Source organism: Lissotriton helveticus, chromosome 5_1, assembly GCF_964261635.1.
Source record: "Lissotriton helveticus chromosome 5_1, aLisHel1.1, whole genome shotgun sequence".
Lineage (NCBI taxonomy): Eukaryota > Metazoa > Chordata > Amphibia > Caudata > Salamandridae > Lissotriton > Lissotriton helveticus.
This window is the reverse complement of record NC_136065.1, coordinates 1,136,057,575-1,136,081,648: the sequence shown is the minus strand read 5'-3', so window position 1 is coordinate 1,136,081,648 and position 24,074 is coordinate 1,136,057,575. Positions and strand designations below refer to the sequence as shown.

Here is a 24,074-nt window from a genome sequence, read left to right as displayed (position 1 = left end):
GTGCCTTGTGGAAGTGTGCACTGCCGGCTGGTGGTGTGTGTGCCTGGTGGAAGCGTGCACTGACGGCTGGTGGTGTGTGTACCTGGTGCAAGTGTGCACTGACGGCTGGTGGTGTGTTTGTGCCTGGTGAAAGCGTGTACTGAAGGCTGGCGGTGTGTGTGCCTGGTGAAAGCGTGCACTGACGGCTGGTGGTGTGTGTGTGCCTGGTGAAAGCGTTCACTGACAGCTGGTGGTGTTTGTGCCTGATGAAAGCGTGCACTGAAGGCTGGTGGTGTTTGTGCCCGGTGAAAGTGTGCACTGACGACTGATGGTGTCTGTGTCTGGTGAAAGTGTGCACTGATTGTGTGGTTGTGTGTGTGTGTGGTTGTGTGTGGTTGTGTGTGTTGTTTATCACTGTGTATGGACTAGGCATGTCATTTCAAATTGTGCAGGATTTAGAGCATCTATTAATTTCAGTTAAACAATTGGGTACGTAATTTTTTGACCAGATGACGGTGACTAAAAAGTACATTTTGGCCGGGAAAATCAACTGTGTAGTGCAGTGGAATAGTTGTCATTGCGGCAGCAGAAGCAGTGTTGGCTATGTGTAAGAAGCGCACCACACCCCAATTGCGGCTGTCTTTCACTATCCAGCGAGGGACGGGGCCTCCTTTGACTTACTTCTCTCAGGGCAAATGAAACCTTTTTAAGGCCACGAATGTAGTGTACTTAGATGATGGACGATATTGCACAGCGTTAAAAAGTCGCCCCAGAGTTTCTTGCCACGAGCCCACTTGTCACTGGAGCACTTTCACGGGACAAAAGAAAACGCAAAAAAGCTTTAGGAGGTTCTTTCATTTTTCCTCTCCCAGGTGCCGGAGTTTTTTGTTTTTAACTTAACAGAACCCACCCTCCTTAACTAACGATTTGTGGCACTAAAGGAACGATTCGAGCCTAACAATCCTCCCCACTCAGCCCCCCCACGAGGAGAGAGCATGCGTGTTACGCCCGCTGTGTTTCGACTGTCACTTCTGCGGGTTACAGCAGCCGTCCCAGGTGCGGGGTCACTTTATTAACGGCCTCCGCTCGGGGGTCCCGACACAGTTCTGCCTGTCTGGGAGGGGCTGTTTGTCTCTGCCCCACTCCCCCCCCCAGAGGTACAGAACGGTGAGGTCCTGAAAGGGGGAGCGACAGGGGGCATTTCCCAGGAGGCTGTGTGTCTTTTGCAGGGATGCGTGTGTGTGCGTGTCTGTCAGTGTGATGTCTGTGTGTCTGTCCATGAGTCAACGTGATTGCGTATGCATGCCTGTGGCTCTGCGTCGTTGTCTATTTATGTAAGTGTGTTTGCCTCATACAAATTATAGGGATGCATGCGCCTGCCCTTAATATAAGGAAGTGACTATATGGTTATAGGTGCCAGTGTGTTCTTCACTGTATAACTAAACACAACTTATATTTTATTATTAGTGACCGTGTTTTTAAGACCCTGCACATGGGTGTGTGCACGTTGGGTGCATGTTTAGACACGGATCTGCGCCAAGGTACTTGTGTGTTTTCATTCAGTGTGCAGTGTGTGATATGTGTGTGTGAATGATGTGTCTGCAGGTGTACGAAGACCGTCTGGTTAGTCTACGAGGACATGTTGGAAGTGCGTGAGCGCGCTCTGGTGCGTGTCTTTGTCACGCCTGGCTACGTATGTCTGTTCCTGGTGTGTGTGCGTGTTTAGATCCGGCGAGGTGTGCGCCAAATGTTGTTGTGCGTGTTGCTCGTTTGTCTTTGGGATATATATCTGCCCCTGTTGTAGCTCTGTGTATTTAAGCAGTTGTCAATGTTTGCGGTGTGTTTCTATGAGGGATGTCTGCATGCGTAGGTGATTCGGCATGATTTGAGACGGTATGTATTCGTCCGTGTGTATGTGTGTGTGTCTTTGTGGTGTAACTGCGTGCACCTGTGTTGTGCGTAGCACTTTAATTTGTTGTCAATGGATGGGGTGTATTTGTGTGCGGTGTGTGTCCGTGACTGTGCTTGGGTGTTTTATGTGGGGTGCGCCTGTGTGTGGGCGTGCATGTCTGACTTTGCTGCGTGTCTGTGCTCATTTGCATCTGTGTGTCTGTCAGTTTGGTGCGTGTGTGTTTCGGTGTGGTACGGGGTGTGTCTGTGTGCCTGGTACCCAGCAGGTTCTGAACTGAAACTACCGTCTCCAAAACGTGTTTTTGCCCGCCCAGTCAGTGCCACCGACACAGAGTGACGTACACCCTCATGAGGACAGCTAGGGGCCACCAAACCCCACTTAACTCAACTGCCTGCTCGCAGATTCCCACAGCCCAAGGAGAGGGGGGTGGGGGCGCTATGGGTGAAAATAAATGCCCAGGTCGTTGACCCTGTCCTCCCATCAAAATAGGCCCGCTCCAGGAAAGAGTGAGAGCGTTCTGACCAGCGCTTTGAAGAAAGTGCTGCTAACTATTTTCAGAGGCGCTCCCGAAATAGATTGTTCCGCCGAAGCACACAAATTGCCGGGATGGGGTGGTTTCCCGTGGAGGTTACACTGGCAGTACCCGGTGCATTGACCCACCGAGCATCAACCAAGAGCTGCTGTGCCTGGCAAGGAGTGAAGGCGTTAAATGGGGTTTTTGGCAGGGCATCGGTGAAACGGAGAGTGGCCGAGAACGGGTCTGGCAGGAGAAAGCGTCGCTCCGAGACAGCCTCCCGCTAAGATGGCCTTGAATATTTAATGCCCGGCCTTGGAGGGGGCAGGTTTACTGCAAGTTCACCATTTAACCCTGGGGATTCAGATTCCGGTGCCGCCGGGGTCATGTCTGCCGAACAGGATACTTCTGAGACGCTCCTGTCCTCCTGTTCCCTGACGACCGTCCAGCGCCACGAAGCCGCTCACTCTAGCCGCTCTACAACGGTTCCGGCTAAAAGCAGCACTTAGAACCGCTGTTGTGTCCACCGGTGAGAACAGTGACACCTGTGCCGTCAGAGGCTTGTTTTTCCAAGAAGGCCGCTTTGTCCGCGCGCCCCCTTCCAGACGCAAATCCGGAGACCGTTACGCTTTGACGCTGTGAGAGCACATTCTGTTAAATTAAAGCGGAAAAAGACGTGTGAGCGGCTCGGCTTTAAAGTAGCGGTGTGGAGTTAGAAACATTAGAAAGTTTATTAAACATTTCGAAAAGAGAGTATTTACTCTACTGTGGAATTGGGTCCGAGGGCTTATTACGGCAATCTAGCTTCCTCTGAGACATAGTGGTGCGCATGTCACACACAGCGCAACAACAAGACGTGCGCGTGCACTGGCGAAAACGCAACCTGTGGTGGGGCGGGACTTCTATCTTCTGTGAGAAGCCCGCACCCACGGAGTGCCTGGCCAGAGAAGCAGTGGAGACGCGGGGCTTCCATGCCCGAGGGAGAGCCCCGCGGAGGCTGAAGAAGTCCAGAGTGGCGCTGATGAGGTGAGTGGGGCTTAGTTGTAGGGGGGAGGGGTGTGTGTCTCTGTACGCTTGCGTGTGTGTGCGCGCTTGTGTGTGCGTGCGGCGGGGAGTCTCTGTGCGTGCGTGTATGTGTGTTCATGTGTGTGCGCGTGTGTGTGTCTCTGTGTGTGCGCTTAGGAACAGTGGTGATTCAGACATCTCTGAATTTGTACTAGGATATGATCTAGAGGGTATTTTTCAAGGCAGAAATACAGTGAAATCCAATTGGTAATAAATGTTCTACTATTCTCTGCTCTCTCGTCTTCTGATAAAATTGGTACCTCACTTGTTTGGGTAGACCTAGTGCCCAAAATGTAACATTGACATCACATTTTTCCACTCAAAACTGACCTTTTTTTGCAAAGTGGGTAGCTGTGGATTTTGGAACCTAACTCAGCAGGCCCCTTTCGAAACCTAGCAAACCTGCACCATTTTGAAAACTATACACCTGGGAGGCCACAAGAATGGGGTGACTGGTGTGGCTCTCCCAAGGTTTTCTTACCCAGAATTCCTTGCAAACCTCACACTTTGCCTAAAAAAACAAAGTTTCCTCACATTTCTGTGATAGAAAGTTCTGGAATCTGCGGGGAGCCACAAACTTCCTCCCACCCAGCCTTCCCCCAACTCTTCCTGTAAAAATGGTACCTCACTTGTGTGGGTAGGCCTAGTGCCAGCGACTGGAAGGGACCCAAAACAGAAGATGAACACATCACATTTTGCTACTCAAAACGGAATCTTGTTTTGCAAAGTGGGTAGCTGTGGATTTTGGTCCCTAGCTCAGTCGGCACCTAGGGAAACCTAGCAAACCTGGATGTTTTAGAAAGGAATATGCTGCTTACCAGTATGCATCTGTTCTTGGCATGTAGGGCTGCTGACATTTATATCTATGCATAGATCGCCGCCTAGTGTTGGGTCCGGATGATTGCACATTGTTGTCCTGGAAGAGTCTTTGAAGTATCACGAGATAGGTGGCTCCTCCCTTGGACTACAGTGCGCATGGGCATCCTCTCCATCTTCAGATTGTTTTTCGCCATTGCGGCAGAGATGGAGTGTAATACAGTAAGTGATGACCATGCCTGAGAATGATTCTGAGTGCTACAGCTGCGACAGGCACGGGGGAGGAGGGCGGGCAATATAAATGTCAGCAGCCCTACATGCCAAGAACAGATGCATACTGGTAAGTAGCATATTCCGTTCGAGGCATGTGGGCTGCTGAATTTATATCTATGCATAGAATAAATAGCAGTATCCTCCTTAGCGGTGGTTGCCCGTGCCAGCTGCGGCAGTCTGAAAAAGAGTTCTGAGAACAGCCTGACCTACAGCAGCTTGCTGTTTGGAGTGTACATCCACGCAGTAGTGTTTGGTGAATGTGTGTATGGTGGTACATGTGGCTGCTCTACATATTTCCTCTAGAGTAATGTTACCTAGGAAAGCCATGGATGCCCCTAACTTGCGTGTGGAATGCGCTCTTGGGGGAACTGTTAATGTGCGTTTTGCTTTTTGATAACAGATTTGTATGCACTTAACGATCCATCTGGCTATACCTGACTTTGAAATGGAGTTGCCTTTATGTTGTGGAGAGAAGGCAACAAACAGTTGCTTAGTCTTCCTAAAATCCTTTGTCCTGTCTATGTAATACAGGAGAGCTCTTTTGACATCCAGCGTGTGCAGTGCTCTGTCTGCTACCGAGTCTGGATTTGGGAAGAAAACGGGCAGTTCTATGGTTTGGTTAATGTGGAACTGCGACACCACCTTAGGCATGAATTTCGGGTTGGTACGCAGCACCACCCGATTAGCATGAATTTGTATGAATGGCTCTTGGATAGTTAGGGCTTGAAGTTCACTAACTCTCCGTAGCGATGTGATTGCCACTAGAAAAGCCACTTTCCATGTGAGAAACTGTATCTCACAAGAGTGAAGAGGTTCAAAGGGTGGTCCCATTAGTCTGGTGAGAACTATGTTTAGATTCCAGACAGGTGAAGGAGGGTGTCTGGGAGGAATCACTCTTTTGAGTCCTTCCATAAAAGCTTTAACGGCCGGCACTCTAAAAAGAGAAAGATGCTGTCTGTTCTGAAGATAAGCTGCCAGATGGCGGACCTGCTCAGCAGGCACAGCCACCAGATGCACGAGTGGAACTAATGGAACTATATGCAAGATTACATTTGTATAGGTGCAACAAATAACATATAATGTTTTGCGTGGATGCATCTAGCGGATTTATGTCAATAGTAGAACAGTAAATGACAAATCGCTTCTATTTGGCCGCGTAGCATGCCCTGGTTGTAGGCCTTCTTGCCTCCTTGATGATGTCCATACAGTCAGGGGGCAAGTTGAGATAGCCAAACTCTATGACCTCAGGAGCCATATCGCAAGGTTTAACTGTTACGGATCTGGGTGCTGTATGTCTCCACGGTTCTGAGTGAGGAGACTGGGCTTGAGGTGCAGCCGTTGGTGAGGCACCACTGAAAGTTCTAGGAACGTGGTGTACCACGCTTGCCGTGCCCACGTTGGAGCAACTAGGATGAGCGTCATGGAGTGCTGCCGCAGTTTGCGTGCCACTAGCGGTATGAGCCGTGCTGGAGGAAAAGCGTACGCAAATCTGCCTGACCAGTTCATCCATATTGCCCTGAGACTGCGGGTGTGGGAACCTGGCGGCGAAGGTTTGGCATTTTACGTTTTCCTTTGTGGGGAATAGGTCTATCTCTGGATGACCCCACTGCTGGAAATATGGTTGGAGCACTGAGGGGTGGATCTCCCACTCGTGCATCTGGTAGCTGTGCCTGCTGAACAGGTCTGACATCTGGTTGTCCTTGCCTGGGAGATGTTCCGCCATGAGGAACATGTTCCTTTGAATGGCCCACTTCCACATGCTCTGGGCTAGATGAGACAATTGTGGAGAGTGCGTGCCTCCCTGCTTCTGGATGTAATACATGGCAATCATGTTGTCCGTCCGGATCAGCACGACTTTGTTGCATAGATGCAGCCTGAATGCCTTCATTGTCATGAAAATTGCCATGAGCTCCAACAGGTTGATTTGCATCTTTTGCTGTTGCGCTGTCCACAGTCCCTGCACTGTATAATGTAGGACATGCGCTCCCCAACCCTGGAGAGATCCGTCCGTTGTCAGCACTACCTGTGGTACAGGCTCCTGGAACTGTCGTCCCCTGCAAAGGTTTTGTGTGTTCCACCAATGCAGAGAGTTGTATGCACGACCGGTCACCAACACTAGGTGTTTTAGATGCCCTTGAGCCTGGTTCCACTGTCGTGCCAGGCATTCCTGAAGCAGACGCATGTGTAGCCTTGCGTGAGGGACTATAAAGATGCAGGAGGCCATCATACCTATCAGCCGAAAGGAAAACCTGAGCTGGGAGCGAGTGTTGTGGCTTGAACTTCTGAATGAGCAATTGCATGCTGTTGACTCTGGCTGCGTTTGGGTGCGCTGTCGCTGTTCGAGTGTTGAGTGTCGCCACCCAAGTATTGTTGCACCTGTGCGGGTTGAAGGTGTGATTTTGGGTAATTGAGCGAAAATCCTAGACTGTGTAGGAGGTGAATTGTGCGGGACATGTGGCTGGCACATTGCTGGGCTGACTTTGCTTGAACAAGCCAGTCGTCCAGATAAGGATAGACGTGGATGTGTTGTCTCCGAAGGTGCACCGCCACTGTCGCTAAGCACTTTGTGAACACCCTAGGGGCAGTAGTGACCCTGAAAGGCAGGACCTTGAATTGGTAATGCTGGTTGTTTATGGCGAACCTGAGATATTTCTTGTGTCCTGGGTGAACGGGAATGTGGAAATATGAGTCTTTTAGGTCTAGGGTTGCTAGGAAGTCTCCCTGACTGAGCAATGGTAGAACTTGTTGTAAAGTCAGCATGTGAAAATGTTCTGACAAGATGTACTGGTTCAGGGGTCTGAGGTCTAGAATGGGCCGGAGAGACCCGTCCTTTTTTGGGATTAAGAAGTACAGTGAGTACACCCCTGTACCCTGCTGATTTAAAGGCACGAGTTCTCTGGCCCCTTTTTGCAGCATGCAGAGGACTTCTTGCTGCAATAAGTGCATGTGCTCTGCGGACATAGGACGGTGCCTTGGGGGTATGTTGGGTGGAGTGGAGGTTAGTTCTAGACAATAGCCGTGTTGTATAATGTCTCTCACCCACCTGTCTGTGGTCATGCTTTCCCAGATTGGCAGGAACCGCTGGAGACTTCCCCCGACTGGTGTTATATGGTCAGGGGGGAGTGACAAGACGTCACTGTTTATTGGTGGCGGAGGATCTGGTAATATTATTTCCGCGTCCTCTGCCTTTGGTGCTGTTCCCACGATAGCCAACCCTATTGTTTTTGTTATAGGTGGTCTGCGAGCCCCCTCTGTTGTATAGGGCTTGCTGTGATGCTTGACCTCTGGAGGCTCCCCTGTTACAGGAGCGACGAAAGGAACTGCCCCTGAACTGTTGGGACTGCAGAGCCCCCATGGATTTTGCTGTCTGTGTCTTTTTTAATTTTCTCAAGGGTTGTGTTTACATCAGGGCCAAAGAGAAAATCAGGGTTAACCGGCTGGTTGAGTAAAGTAGTTTGTATCTCCGGCTTAAAACCGGAGATGCGTAGCCAGGCATGCCTTCTAAGCATCACACTTGTGTTTATGGCCCTAGCTGCCTTGTCTGCTGCATCTAGCGCACACTTGATAGACGCATTGGAAATTAATTTCCCCTCCTGTATCAGCATTTCTGCACCCTCCTTATAAGTCTCAGGCAGGTGTTGCAGTAGCTGCTCTAACGTGTCGTAGTGTGCCCTATCATATCTGGCTAATAGGGCTTGTGTGTTGGAGATTCTCCAAATATTTGCTGCTTGAGCCGCTACTCGCTTGCCAGATGCTTCAAAAGATTTTTGATTCTTTGTCCGGAGGGGGAGCATCACCACTGGTTTGAGAGTTTGCCCGTTTACGAGCATTAGCCACTACGAGGGAGTCCAACGGGAGCTGGCCTTTGATGTACGTAGGGTCCACAGGTGCAGGCCGATACTTCTTTTCAATTCTTGGGTTTACAACCCGTGCCCTTGTGGTCTCCTTGAAGATGTCAGTAGCGTGTTTAAGGACGCCTTTTAGCATAGGCAATGTTTTTACTGATCTTTCAGAAGTCAGCATGCATGTCCACATCATGGTTCTTGGCCGCCCTTTCAATCAAAGCGTTAAACGCAGCAGTATCTTCAGTAGGCGAGGTTTTGATGGTATAGGACTGAGTGTCAGGTGTGGTCTGTGGCTCACCAGGGTCAGCAGGGTCAGTCCAGGTTTGCTGTTCATCCTGATCTGTGTCAGCAGGATAATTGAACTCATCTTCATTGTATCCCACCCCTATATCTTCATAGGTGCGTGTGGGTGAATAGGAATAGTCTTGTTCATAGGACTCCACAGGCTCAGAAAGAACAGGTGAGGTTGCCGAGTCTCTTTTTTGTTTTTTTTAAGAGGGATTTTGTATGACTCCAAAGGTCTGTCTGCAGCTATTTTCCGTTTATAAATGGTGAGTCTACCTGTATCGGAGTCGATGAACAGTTTCTTTTGATTGTCATAGGATGGTGCTTGGAAAATGACATCCTCTTCAGTGGACTGACGCCTGGAAACTGCCGACACTATTTGGTAGTGTCGGTGCTCTTCTGTGGCTCGACTGTTTTTGGTCGAGCGGTTGGGGGCAGTCCATATTTAATAGGTTGTGAAAGCAGTGAAGACGATCCGACCATTTTCGAGGGTGTCGCCGTCTTCGATCCGACCAACTTTTTCGGATCACTTGGCTGCTTGCGGACTTGCGTCGATTTGAGCCGTCGGTGCGCAACAGGTACGTCTTTTTGCTTCGACGCGACGTGCTCTTTCGGGTCGGGTGCACTCTTTGACTCAAAGGCCTTGCTGGATATCAGCGCCGAGGCTGGAAGTTTCGGATCGACAGTCTTCCTAGCCTTGAGTCCTTTGCCAGTGTCGCCAGCTTTGGGCGTGGACGTCGACAGCGTCAGCGCGACGTGCTTGACGGCAGAGACAGGCTTTGGAGTCCCGTGTATTGGGTCAACGCCCCCTTGTGACCCCGAAGGGTTGCCGACACTTTTAAAGGTGTCGGATCCGACGAATCCGAAGCTGTCGATCCGAGTACTGACGTAAGCAGTTTAGGTTTCGATACAGTTCCTGTCGGTTTTGGTTTAGATTTTGCAGTCGAAAGTGACTGATGGACCGATGGCTCTGTAGAAGTATTCTTAGCCGGGCCTGGACGCGGGGCTATAGAATGCGGGTAAAGATCTTGGCTAAGGCCTTCCGGCGATGCCTCGACCTGAGCCGTAGAGAGTATAGAATCAGTATCGGGCCCCGCGATTGCGGATGGGCCTTGCTCATCACTTGAGTCGTCATCGACGGCTCCGATGGCGTCTGAGTCGTCTCCTACCTCGACGATGTCTTCTTCATGGACGTAGTCTTGTTCTTCATCCATATCATATTGTGAGTCGTGCTCCGATGCAGGGTCCGACTGCTGGTCTGGATCCTCTTGATCGGCGCCCTCGACGGCGCCTTCCTCGAAGATATCTTCTGGGTCTGGCGCTGTTTGCTGGGCCGACTGCCTCGCGGCGCGTCGAAGCCGATGTTTTTTTTTTTTACCGGAACTTGGAACAGGCCATGCAGCTGGCTTCGTCGTGGTCCGGGGATAGGCACTTGTTGCACACCGGGTGCACATCGATGTGAGGGTATTTGGAGTTGCAGACGGGGCATCTCTTGAACGGGCTCCGTTCCATTGTCGACGCTCGTCGGGGCCTAGCTGTGGAAAGGCAAGACGGCCTTCGACGTCCTGTTCGAAGAACTGGATGAAGTACTGGGCACCAAACGAGAGACAATACCGACGCCTCGAAGGCCTTTTGGCCTAACGAAAAGTATTTAAGTATATTCCGAACTTGAGTCGAGAAGGTACATCCGAACCCAATGGCGGAAAAAAACAATCTGAAGATGGAGAGGATGCCCATGCGCACTGTAGTCCAAGGGAGGAGCCACCTATCTCGTGATACTTCGAAGACTCTTCCAGGACAACAATGTGCAATCATCCGGACCCAACACTAGGCGGCGATCTATGCATAGATATACATTCAGCAGCCCACATGCCTCGAACACTAGACACCTGGGGGAATCGAGAGTTGGGTGGCTTGTGTGGCTCTTACTTGGTAACTTTACCTAGAGGCCCTTGCAAACGTCAAACTTTGGTTAAAAAAAAGAATCCTTACATTTCTGTGATGGAAAGTTCTGGAATCTGCAGGGAGCTACACATTTCCTACCACGGAGTGCCCACATGCCTCCTGATAAGAATAGTACCCCACTTGTGTGGGTGAGCCAAGAGTTCACAACACAAAAAGCACTAAAACACCACATTGAGAAATTAGTAATAGGTGCGGTATTTGGGGCTGTGCTCATGCGATCCACACAAGGTAAACCCATGGGAAAACCTGATGAGATCCATAAAAAGGCACAGCACCCCCTGAGATCCCCTGGTTGTCTAGTTTTAAAAAAATGTCTGTGGTTTGTACCTTTGTATGGGTGGCACCACGACGTACATCTGGGTAGCCGCAAGCACTGAGACTACATTAGAAGCAAAATATGAATAAATAAAAATATAATCAGTAAAACCCTTTGAACTACTGAAGTACATACATTTAGTAAAGGGTCCACTAGCTATCAGATCAAACTTAAGTACTTCCTCCGAGAAGGCTTGGGTGCTCTAGATTTTCATTTAAGCTTTCAAAGTCCAAATATTCAGGTTTGGTACAAGCCATCTCGCGGAGTCAGAAAGTACACATGGAACAGTGGAGTGAAAAGTAGATAAATGATTCATTTGAGAAACTTGATGTACCAGATTCTCATTGTTCAGTCTGGAGCAACCAAAATCAATTTTGGTGCTTCCTTTACTATCTTCCTGATCACTTTAGGCAGAAGAGAAAAGAAGGGTGATAAGGTGGGAGACAAGGGGAAATGTAAGAGTGCAGACCAAAGTCCCAGCTGAAAATTAAACCTGTCTCGGGATACCCCTGGCAGGCGCCATTTGCACTTATGTTGAGGTGAGTGGTAACTCATCTATGTCTACCATGGTTGAGTAGTGGAAAATGTGCTACAGGACTTTTGCACCTACTTTGCAATCGAGGTACACGTACAAAAACCTTTTAAGAGAGTTTGCTCTCTGTGAGAAAGTGCCATATTCCTTGACTTGGTATGCCCCCACTTTTTTCTGAACTGCTGATGTACTTTGACTGAGTGTGCCCTGGGTCCCTGCCAATCAGGTACCCAGGGCCTGTGTTCCTTCCCTACAAAGAAAAGCTATGCTGAATCAAAATACCCAATTGGCATCTCTGGCCACCTGTCAGTCCCTAGTAAATGGGTACCCAGGGCATGGTGACCAGAGAAGACCCCTGAGGGCTGCAGCACTTATTGTGCCACCCTCAGGGGCCCTGTACCCTGGCACCCACACACTGCCTTTGCAGGCTGAGTGACCTAAGTACAGAACTAAAACAAGAGTCGACATGAGACATATCCCTGTGTGCCATGCCGACAGAACCCACTGCCCTGGCATACTTCAGTCACCCCTCTAACTGGGTGCCCTATGCCAGAGGTGAGGGCCCAGGTGCATGAGCCATGTGCCCCTACAGTACCCAGGGCCATTCCTGGGCACTGTAAGTGCAGTGTTGCCATTTAAGAGTATATGGTGCTGGGAGGTTGTCATTTACGAACTCCATAGCACCATAATGGCTTCACTGAAGACTGACAAGTTTGGTACCACACTTCTCAGCACATTAAACCCGCACTGATGCCAGAGTGGGATTTAATGTAAAATGCACGAGAGGGCATCTTAGAGATGCCCTCCAAAACCCGAACCTACAATCCACGTCTGGGCTGAGTGGCTGCAGAGGCTACCACCCAGCAGACATGTTGCTGGACCCCTGGGTGGAGAGCCCCCCCGCTCTCCTGGGCCTGCAACAATGCACATCCTGGGCGAGGTGCTATGTCTCCTCCCCCAGGATGGACAGGGGGAAGCTTCAAAGGCATAACGCCTCTGAGAGCTTCTCCAGACCATTTGCTGTCCCCAACAACTGGCCCCCCACCCGTTCTACCCCCACTCTGGCGGGAAAAACTATATCAGGAATGTAATGTGATGTAATGTAATCCCACATTTCTATAGCGCACTATCACTCCAGGGAGCATCTTGGCGCTTTGGATCAGAGAAAGAAGTAGGGGTGATCCGCAACTGTACTGTCCAGAGGCCTCAACCTTCATACCAGTGATTTACACACTGTGTCCGTAAGGCTATAAATCCAGGTCTTTAAGGATTTCCTGAAACACTGTTCTGATGAAATCTGACAGAGATGGGGGGGGGGAGTTTGTTCCAGGCCCTAGAGCCGATCACTGTCAGGGCATTCCCTCCTTTTGTGGCCAGCCTGAATTTAGGGATAGTGAGCAGGTTCACTGTGGAGGACCTGAGGTTTCGTGATGGCCGGTAGCGAGTAAAGCCTTTCTGGAGATAATTCGGGCCATGGGAATTAAAGGCCCTAAAGGAGATGATTAGGACTTTGACCAAAATGCCTTTATGGATGGGAAGCCAATGAAGGGCATCTAGCGCAGCAGAGGCAGAAGACTTCCTGGGCCATCTGAGCACCAGACGGGCGGCAGCGTGCTGGACCATCTGTAGCCTGTGGAGGACCGATTTATTCGAACCTGCATACAGGCTGTTACAATAGTCCAGTCTTGATGTTATTAAAGCGACAGCCACCGTACGTCTTACTGCCAGGGGAAGGAGATCAAAAACTTTTCTCAGGCCCTTTATGATATTAAAACAGGTACCTGCCACTGCCAGCGCCTGTTGTCTGAATGATAGGGAGTCATCAAACTTGATCCCAAGGTTGCGTGCTGCACTAATTGTATTCGGGGGGGCTTCCGCATCATCAGGCCACCATTGCTTGGGAGAGAAGAAATCATTAGGTCCAAATGGCAGGATCTCAGTTTTTCCTGAATTACATTTCAGGTGATTATTTCTCATCCAGGTGAAGACGGCCGATAGGCAATTTTTGAGATTTTGTTCTGCATTTTCCATGTCCTTATCGAGAACCAAAATCAGCTGCGTATCATCCGCATACGCAATAGTGCTGATCTCAAAGGTTGAAATCAAATTTATCAGGCGAGCCATATAAAGGTTAAAAAGCGTCGGGCTCAGACTGGAGCCTTGTGGTACCCCCGTCGTCCGCGCTTTTTCCTCAGAACAAAATTGGCCTAGGCTGGTCACCTGCCGTCTATGAGTCAAGAAGTTCTTTAGCCACTCCAACACGGTTCCTCCTATCCCAGATGTTACCAAACGATGCAAAAGGATAGCATGAGAAACCGTATCGAAGGCTGCAGATAAATCTAGAAGGATCAGGACAGGCTTCTTGCCCTGATCCATTGCAGCCCGTAAAGTTTCCGTTGTAAACAGTAGAGCGGACTCTGTAGAATGCTGGGCTCTAAAGCCCGCTTGATTGGTGTGCAATATATTGTTTCCTTCCAAGAACTCCGTAAGCTGCCTATTTACAAATGTTTCTGCAAATTTACAAAGTACTGGGAGGAGTGATATGGGCCGTAGATTAGAAAGGGTCGTAGGATCTGAAACCTGCTTCTTCTGAAGGGGTTTTACCGCTGCGAGTTTCCATTCTGATGGAATTTCCACATAACGGAGTGAGGAGGTAATGATGCGGTTAATGATAGGATTTGCCGTATCTATCATGGCCTGCAACATGGCAGAGGACAGGGATCGAAAGTAGATCCTGATTTAATTGAGGATTTGGCTTGGTGGGATTCCTCTAGGCTAATTGGACGAAAAGTCCTCATACTCGCCTTTTTTGTGTCCATCATCAAGACCTCATCAGAGGCAGATGATTCAAAGGGCGGAAAATCTTTGGTGATATCGTGTACCTTATGCTCAAAGAAGTTGGCTATAAAGTTACACAGCATCTGAGATGGTGGGATTTCCTGTGTGAGTATTTTGGGATTCCTGAAGATATTTACAATTCTAAAGATCTCCTTCTGTTTGTTTTTTGTAGCTTCAATGGCAGCTGTGTAAAAGTCCGCCTTTGCGCACCGGATAAGGGCATGATATTTTCTCCTAGCCATTTTATAGAGACCTAGATCCCTGATGTCATAGTTACGACGCCATCTTCGCTCAAGTGTACTCACTTCACTTTGTTTTTCTTTCAAGGTCCTAGAGAACCAAGGTGCAGATTTTTTCTTACAGTGGGGTCTGGTATCTGGGCTTAAGGGATCCATATGTTTGCCGATTTCACCGATCCATTCCCCAAATCGCTGATTATCTGTCATTGTATTCCCCGTCAGAGAGGGTTTGTTTTCCTTAACACATCTTGAGAAATCAGGATGTTCTATAATTTTTTTCCAGCAAGGTGTGTTCGCCCGGCTGGTAATCACAGCGCTCTTTCCTGCGACCATGCTTTCTACTAAAAAGTTGAAGGCAATGAATTTATGGTCTGACCAGGTTTGCGTCAAAGGGGGCTCTACTTTGATTATGTCTAAGTTATAGTCTAGTATATGGCAAGCTTTATGGGTGGTATCTAAGGTGAGGAGAGTTAGCCCAAGGACATGCAAGATGTCTCTATAACAGGTTACCCCTGTATCAGTGATGTCATCCAAGTGGAGGTTCAAGTCTCCTAATAGCGTAAAGTTTGCAAACCTAAGCGTCAAATTACTAAACACTTCCCCAATGCTTTCCAAAAATTGATTTTTCTGGCCGGGTGGGCGGTAGATTAGGGCTCCCGTAAAGGTAAAGGAGTCATGGACTTAGAGACAGAAGCCAATGCTTTCTGCTCCTTTAATGTCTGCTAGCTCTATAATAGAGCATGTCATGGTATCCCGATAAATAATCGCAAGTCCTCCACCACGTTGTTCCTGCCTATCCATCCTTTGGATTAGATAGCCTGGTGGGAGAGCGTGTACAATATCTGGGTTGCTCCACTCTTTTAGCCATGTCTCAGTGATGAAGAGACAGTCACGTTTGCCCTCTATTATTAGGTCATAAATGTGGAGTGCATTTTTGCACATTGATCTTGCATTCATGAGTCCCCCGATAATGTTCCTAGGAACCCTTCTTGCCTTTATTCGTTTGCATTGGTAACAGCTAATTGGACCTGCCCAGGTATTCACATTCAGGCGATGATGACAAGGATTAGGCTGTTTATTGAGTGATAATATAAAATCTCTAGTGAGATGATATTTGGGAATTGGCTGCACAGCATGTCCTGCTCTTGGCCCGGTCGCAGCACGGACGGGCTGGACTTTGGCTTGACTTCGGCACGACAGAGGCGGGCTCGCTGACCGCGTCCGCTGCGCGGAGGCAAGCCCGTATGCCTTTATACTAGCGCCTAGACCGCTACCAGTTACCTCCCCCTAAGATGGCCGCTCCGTAGTTCAGCCGCCTCAGTAACCTCGGACTCAGCACCTAACTCGGCTGAGTGCAGAATGACTGCGGGGTAGGTAGTTAAAAATACGGTGATTTCACAAAATGAAACATGGGATTTAAAAATTAGGCATGCGGCAATTTAGCAGAATAAACAAAGTATTTTACAAATCAGGCAACAGTATAACTCCCGGCTACCGCCTCAGGAGGACAGCAGAGTCTTGCGATGGCCCACAACTCACTGCCTTTATACTAGCGCCTAGACCGCTACCAGTTACCCCACCCTAAGATTGCCGCTCCGTATTTCAGCCGCCTCAGTAACCTCTGACTCAGCACCTAACTCGGCTGAGTGCAGAATGACTGCGGGGTAGGTAGTTAAAAATACGGCGATTTCACAAAATGAAACAAGGGATTTAAAAATTAGGCATGCGGCGATTTAGCAGAATAAACAAAGTATTTTACAAATCAGGCAACAGTATAACTCCCGGCTTCCGCCTCAGGAGGACAGCAGAGTCTCCAAGGAGGAGGTGCCAACCTCTGCCAACTACACCCCTCAGGTGGAGGAGGCGAGGTGAAGCACGACCCCGGGCTCCGGCCATCCTGTAGATGGGGAGCCCTGCTCAATCCCAGCAAGGCTCATGGCCACCCTCCCACAGGAGAGGAGCAGGTTAGGGGATGTCCTCACCCCAGGACAGGGACCCATTGGTCCCTGCCCTTGCCCTACCTGTAATGCCCCTAAATTTAGTATTTAGGGGTTCCCTGAACCTTCCTTCCTCAGATCCCGATATCAAAAGAAGATGATCAAGAAGAAGACCCGCCGCGCAGCTGCTAACAACAGGACAACACAACTGACTTGGCCCCAGCCCTACCGGCCTGTTGATCCTGGAACCTGCTCCTGCCTAATCCCGGCGACCTCTGCGGACAGCAACCTTGGGACACCCAGAGGACCTGCCTGCCCTCTCGAAGATTGGGACTACCATCAGCAGAGGCTCTGCTGCAACACCCCACCTGGTGCTAACCAGGAAGCTCCGGTCCAGCCCACTCTGCACCAACCGAGCTCGGGCCGGGCCAACCCGAGCCAAGACCACGAGGACGTCCCCCCGGCGACTGGGACCAGAAGTCCAGTGCCCAAAGACCCTCCTCGATGAACCAGCTGACGCCTGCAGACTCAGAACCAGGGGCCACCACAACCGCGACCAGCCGAGTGTAAGCTTTTCCGACCCCTAAAGACACCCCTGCACCCGGCGCCCTGCGGCCCCCTGTGCCTCCCTTTGGGGTACCTACCTGTGCTCCAAGATCTCAACTTACCTCTCGAAGTACTGGTTGCCCCTGGAGAGTCACCGTCCCCGAGCCTGCAGCCTTTGTGAAGATCCTCATTGGATAACATTGAGCCCCCGACTGCTAAAAATCACCCTGCACCCAGCCGCCCGAGTGCCGCTGGCTGTGGCCCCTCTGTCCAATCTTACTTCCCCCCTTGCCCTGAGCAAGTGACCAGGAGCCCAGCTCCCAGAGCCGCGTGGCCTGCTAGCCAGCCACCACCAGCCAAAGGCCCCCATTCCCTCATTGGATAACATTAGGACTACCTACCTCTGCACCCGGCTGCCCCTGCGCCGCTGGGACTGAACTAACTGTATTCACCTGACCCTGGGGGACCCCTGAGTCTACACCCAGAACCCTAACTTCACCAACCAAGTACTCACCTGGAAACCGGTAATTCACTTACCTGCCATTGGATAACATTGACCCATTTTGACTCTAAAATTTTCCAAGTGTGGAATTTTGAAAACTGAAAATATTCCTATAAATTCAGCCAAAGTCAGATTCCGAAAATACTCACCTGTGATCAGCAGAGAAGCCAGTAGTGTACCTTTCATGCCAGCACTGGACCGCAAAAGTAACCCCTAGCGGGTTTACTAGTAACCTGTATTTTTCCCCATAGGAACCTATTGTCTGCTTTTGAAAACTGCAAATATTCTTCAAAAATTGTACGAAATACTGAAACGCAATTACCTACCTGTTTTGAGTTAAGCCCCCAGTGCTGGCCCTAGGAGACTAGTGCTGGGTTACAAAAGTAAAGCGATCATACTTTACCTGCAACCTGAATTTCCTCCCGTTGAATAACATTGTCAGATTTACCTTGAAAAGTTTTAAGTGTGAACTTTTAAAACCGCTTTCTATTCCGGAACATTCTGCACAGTAACTTACACGTTTTTGCTAATCTGGTTTCAGCTTAGACCCCAGGACTGAATCTTAGATCTAGTCCTGGGACTACCAAAGTAATCCGTAAAGTAATCAACTGTACTTATCTATGAAAACCCATTGAGTTTAATGCTAGTGTGTGGTTCAGAACTGTGTCGTTTACTGCTTATACTATAACTATTGTGTGCACAACCTTATTGCTTCCTTGCCAAGTAATTACATGAGAATACTCACCTCGAGAAAAGTATATTTTTATTGTGCGGCGGCTGCTCCTGGGGCGGCTCTCCTCTCTGGCGCTGCTTCCTTGCCGCGGTTCCTGGCGGCCGGGACTCCTGCTCAGTGTGGAGGCTGGGGCAGGCATGGGAAGGTGCCTCGCGCCCCTCCTTCCGTAGGGACAGGCTGCCGGCTCCTCCGCTGGTCCGGGGCTTCAGGGCTTCTCTTTGCCGGGCAGCGGACGGGGCTCTCTCACTCGTGGGAGCCTCGCCGAGGACAAGATGCTGCAGGCTCCTTCTCGCTCCGCGGCTGCGGGGCAGGACTTCCGGCCGCCTCCTGCCCTCCGTGCAAGGACTTCCGGGTCACCGCAGGCAGCGCGGCGGCCCGTTGGGGCAGCTTTACGGCGGCAATCTGGGGCAAATGCCGGGTGGGCACCGGCTCCTTTTAAGTAAATAATAAATTGAGGTGGGCACTCGATATTAATGGAAATCTGCAAATAAGCGGCTCCTGCAGTGCAGGGTGGCACCCGTGGCGCAAATCAGCCGCAAAGGGGGGGATCCCCACGCCGGGAAATCTCTGGACTCAGGGAAGGGCAGCTCGGGGCTGCACGCTGAAAACGCCAGCGCTCCCCTGAAGGTAAACAAAACGCTGCCAGGTGCTTGGGGCCCAGAAGTCCAGGATCAGTCACAGCAAAAAGTCCTTTAGGATGGGGGGGTGGGGCAAGGCTGGGCCCAGAGCCAGCTCACAGGGTCCTCCTAGGCAGGGAGGCAATCCCCAGTGGCGGTCCTTCTGGCGCCCAGCAGCAGCAGCAGCCCCCCTCAGCTTGGATCAGGAAGAGAGCATTTTGCAAGGGGACACAGCCCCTTTTTATACATTAAATCCCTTTGTCTCAGGGTGCAGGGTGGGGGAAAAACCATTAGCAGCTGGTTTTGGAGTACTTTGTTTTCCTCAGCCACCCTTTCCATTCACTAGGCAGGCTAGGGTCATTAGACGCACCACAGGGGGCGGAGCCAGCATTGTGTGGGGAAAGCCCAGCACCATTCAGGTCCCAGGTGCACCCCTCCCTCACATCACACATGCTAATCTCAACACTCATCACCGGGGCAGACACATCATGACTCATGGAGCTTGGCACACCAGCCAGCTCCAGCCAATCACTGCACAGACAGGCACACTTCTAGAAGTGGCACTTCCATATTAGACACAAACACGCTGCACGCATCATTGGCAGCATTCATTCACACGAGTCCGCACATACCATACTTGAGCCTGCACACCCACGCATCAGGAACTACCAGGGACACATACATTCCCCATGCATTCCTATGGGAGGGCATGCCTATCTCCCCACACGCACTCAGAGTGCGCACGCACTTTCCACTGGGACACAGTGAAAGTGCGCAGAAACCAAAAATCACCATCCCCAGGTCACATATAAAAAGCAAAAAGTTCAGGGGTGAACCGGCCAGAAGGGCCAAGTCCAACAAGCATGAATAACAACCACAACCTACTTCTGGCGTCCACACCCTCTCTATGGCTCCCTTGACCAAGACAGTAACCACTTCCTGGTGGAGTAAGGACAGATGGTCCTCCCATCAGCCTGTCAGAAGTGGGTGGCATGGGGGCAGGGTAGTCACCAAGGGGAGTAAGCAGTCCCATCAGACAATCTAGAGAATCCAGAGGTCTGATGTTATCGACCTCCAGTAGTGCAGGTGATGGCGTACTCCCACTGGTTGCCAAAATGGTTGGAGGGCAAACTAAAGAGGTTTGGAATTTGCGGCTGCCGGGGGATGGTGGACTGGCCCGAACTCTAGCTGCCCGACTCACGGGGTCTGGGGGTACAGCGCCCTTGGCCATGCTGAGGCTGGGAAGCTTACATGCAGTGGTGGCTGGGCGGGTAAGGACGTGGCGGTAAGCCCCTTCTGTGGCCACGAAAGGAGCTAAAGGTTGGCAGAGGGCCATGGACTGCCAAAGGACCTGGTCGTAGCTCTGTTATCCTTTAAGCACTACAGCTCTGAGTCCGCCTTACTTCTGAAGAGACAAGAACCATCAGAGTATCAAGGCTCAAACAATCCATTCGCATTTGCGAGCCAGATTTAATTAGGGCAAGCAATTTTAAGGTCCTACTCCCCATTTTTGGGGAGTAGGCAGACAAACCGACTTTTGACAGCAGAGCAAATGTGACAAGATAGCAAGATTTAAAGGAATCTTTATTGCTCACAAATTTAATGAGCAATAAAAATGCCTTTAAATCTTGTTAACTTGTCACATTTGCTCACATAGGTCAAGTGCTTTACAGTTAGGTCGAGTACATTTTAAGTTACTAGACCTGAAGGTCTAGTAACAATTTTTTGATTGTTCGAGCCACGAGTATGTCCATAAGCTTTACTTGGACATCCCTCTGAAATGCCAGTAAGACCACAGAAAAAGAAACCGCTCTATCTAGCGAGTCGGTCGTACCCAGCCCACATCTGATCTTGAACTTGGTTGCATCTCTCCTGTCTGCAATATGGGACCATGGGCAGCACCTGGGCAACAGAGCATGGGAGAAATGGTAGTGCCAGGCTGGTGGAAGATAACATTTTCTTGCCTAAAGTGTCCAGCCTCTTGGATTCCCTATCTGGTGGAGTGGTAGGGAATGTGCAGGAAGTTGAGGCTTGGAACAACAAGCTCTACGGGGTAGGGTTTTGAGCGAGGAAATTGGGGTCCTCTAGTGCGGGCGATGGCAGTGAGCAATTGTCCTGTTCACAGGAGCCCCTGTGCTGGGCTTAGACTATGTCCCACGTAGGATATCCGTAAGGGCTTAAGTAAAAGGGAGAAGTGGCTCTGAGGGGGTCACTCCAGGCTGAAGCACCTCTGCTAAGACGTTAGTCCTGACTGTCACTAAGGGCAGGCTACGGTCCAGGACCTCAGCCGCCTTCTTACCACCATAGCAAAAGAAGCTCCCTCCTCTGTAGCCACAGTAGGAGAAGAGACATTGACAGTATCTGGGAATGTGCCTACTCCAATGACGTCCACCAATTCCTCACACCAGTTCATGATGGGGTTTAGGGAATGGCATTTCTCGGGGTCCAGTGGCCCCTCCCAAAGTTCCCCAAATCCTAGCCCACAGGAATAGGGCTCAGGGCTGGAGGGCAAGTCTCCAGTCGGCCTCAGAGTCGGTGTTAGCAGACGCACCTCCGGCCCCATGTCAGAGTCCGAGATGAGAATGGGGACGGTGTTGCTGGAGAGCACTGGTATTGCTGGGAGAGTTGACATCGGGACTGGCATCGGAGATGGTCGAGGTCGTACGATCAGTCTGGATCTATCAGTGAATCAAAGGGGCCTGACTTCGCTAGACCTGCTGGTGGGGAACCAGAAGGGGCCCCTACCGAACCAACTGGCCCGAAAGGGCACCAGAGGGGTTGGGCCGCCCAAATAGGAGGTGCCTAGCCCCATAAAATTGGTGGATTAGGCGGAGGTCGCTCTGGCTCCCGGAAACTCAGGAAGGCACAAAACCGGCCCAGACGAAGGCTCAACCGCGGAGCCAGGCCTCAAGTGACGATGTTCCCTCGTCTCCACCAGATGACTTAGACAGACAGGGTGAAGTCGAGGACCTCTTCTACTTCTAATATATTTTCTTCTTGTGGGACTTACCCAACGCAGGACGAATTAGACTGCGTTGAAGATCGATGGCTCCGCGACTGATCCAGGGACCTTTCTCTCGACTGGGATTGAGTCCGTCACGGCTACATACATTGAGCAGCAAAGAGCTTGAAGGACCACTTTCTCAAGGCCTTGGGGTGCATGGCGCAGCAGTCCACGCAGGTCTTCGTATCATGCTCCAGACACGAGAGGCAAACAAGACGATGTTCCCTCGTCTCCACCAGATGACTTAGACAGACAGGGTGAAGTCGAGGACCTCTTCTACTTCTAATATATTTTCTTCTTGTGGGACTTACCCAACGCAGGACGAATTAGACTGCGTTGAAGATCGATGGCTCCGCGACTGATCCAGGGACCTTTCTCTCGACTGGGATTGAGTCCGTCACGGCTACATACATTGAGCAGCAAAGAGCTTGAAGGACCACTTTCTCAAGGCCTTGGGGTGCATGGCGCAGCAGTCCACGCAGGTCTTCGTATCATGCTCCAGACACGAGAGGCAAACAAGATGAGGGTCCGTCACCAACATCTGTCGGTGATAGGTGCCACCGAGCTTGAAGCCAGCTTTCCTAATGGACATCCCTGCCATACCAGGAGAAAGACCTAAAAAACTTTAGGCAAAAAGTTTTTAAAAAGTCAGTCAAAAACGACTTGTGGGTAGCTTTCTGGATCTGTGCTTTCTGGCGCAGAAAGAAAAGAACAGACGAGAGAACTGGGGTGGCCCATACATTCCCTCTGCACACGTCACTTCTGGCGCGGGCCATGCCTCGCAGAGCCGAAGGGCAGCACACAGAGGTGAGTGACGCCACGCAGAGCCGAACTAAGCCACCTAGCAGGAAGCAGGGGTACTGCCTATGAAAAATTCCCGGATCCAGTCTGATGTCTGTCGATAATTCTGAGTTAAGTAATCTGCACCTAGAAGTCTATCAGATACGCAATTATCAACATGTTTATGTTGACATTATTATGTCAAACAGATTTGGTTGGTGGTAAGGCCTTTTTATGGCCCGTATGAGCAGGGTGGAGATATACATGGGGAAGACCAAAGTATTCCAAGTGTCAAGGGGCAAGAGAGGTAGAAGTAAGTTGGTAGTCTTTGTTGAATTGGATGCTTCTGTTGTGAGATTGGCTCATCTCAAGAAAATTAAGAGAGCGGGGTGCATGATTTTTTTTTTAGTATGTAATATGCATGCACTAGGTCTGCTTTTACCTGTTTCAATGTAAGTGTCTGGTATTTCTCAAATGCTTCCTGGGGAAGGGATCCTAATTCTCTTATTTTCTTCATGCACTCTTCTTTCTTCTTTAGAAGCATGCCCTGCCGATTTGTCATCTTTTCCAGTTCTTTGGTATCGTGGTTAATGGCATCCATGTGATCTTTCTCCATATTCTTTACACGATCCAAGCTTTTCTGATGGTCTTTGAGCTCAGATTCAGTTTTGTCAATGGTGTTATCAAGCTCTAAAATGGGGAGATGAAGAAATAATATTGGAGTTTAAAGCCCACTAAATTTCATAAGGCTCATTAAAATATCTCAAATATACATTATTGGAAAACTATTCAAGGTTCAGTGCTAGATGACATATTTATTTGTGTGATTTTGCTCAGCAGTGACAATAAATAAGGACCAGTTACTTAATTGCATTCCTAGTTCTGCATCTTGGGAACCTTCATTTGAACTCAAACAGTAAAATATGTTGGACAGTGTTCAGAACACTTTTACAACATATAAATCATACATTGAAATAGTATAGTGGCGACCAGGCACTTTTTAATGCAGGTACATATACTGCAGCCTATCTGAGGCTAAATTCCTGAGTTTTATACACCCCCATAAAGCCCACTGTCTAAAAGGTAAAAGTAAAGAAAATGGATGATAAGTACATCACAATTACAACCATAAATAAAATTAAACCATGCAGAACAAAGTTTTGATATCTCAACATGTTTTTCAAAACAACCAATGGATTTCTACAACTCTATTAAGTGAACGGGATAAAACACACACACAAAAAATGTAAAGGCCTTACTGAAATAAAGTATCATAATATTTTTTGTTAAGATTTCCTCCAGACTATTCGGTATTACTACGCAGCACTGATAAGTCTCTTCAATCCAAACAACTGGGAAACGGAAATGAAAGAAGG

At 49.7% G+C, this 24,074-nt stretch overlaps 1 protein-coding gene across 1 annotated transcript in view; it reads right to left on the bottom strand.

Annotated features, from left to right (window-relative positions):
• The window catches only part of SMC3 (structural maintenance of chromosomes 3), an 845,399-nt gene that overhangs the window by 179,707 nt on the left and 641,618 nt on the right, over nucleotides 1–24,074 (bottom strand). Inside the window, exon 24 of the mRNA XM_078643761.1 lies at nucleotides 23,141–23,388. Within this exon, the coding sequence (XP_078499887.1) occupies nucleotides 23,141–23,388 (248 nt within the window). The remainder of the gene's footprint in view (nucleotides 1–23,140; nucleotides 23,389–24,074) is intronic.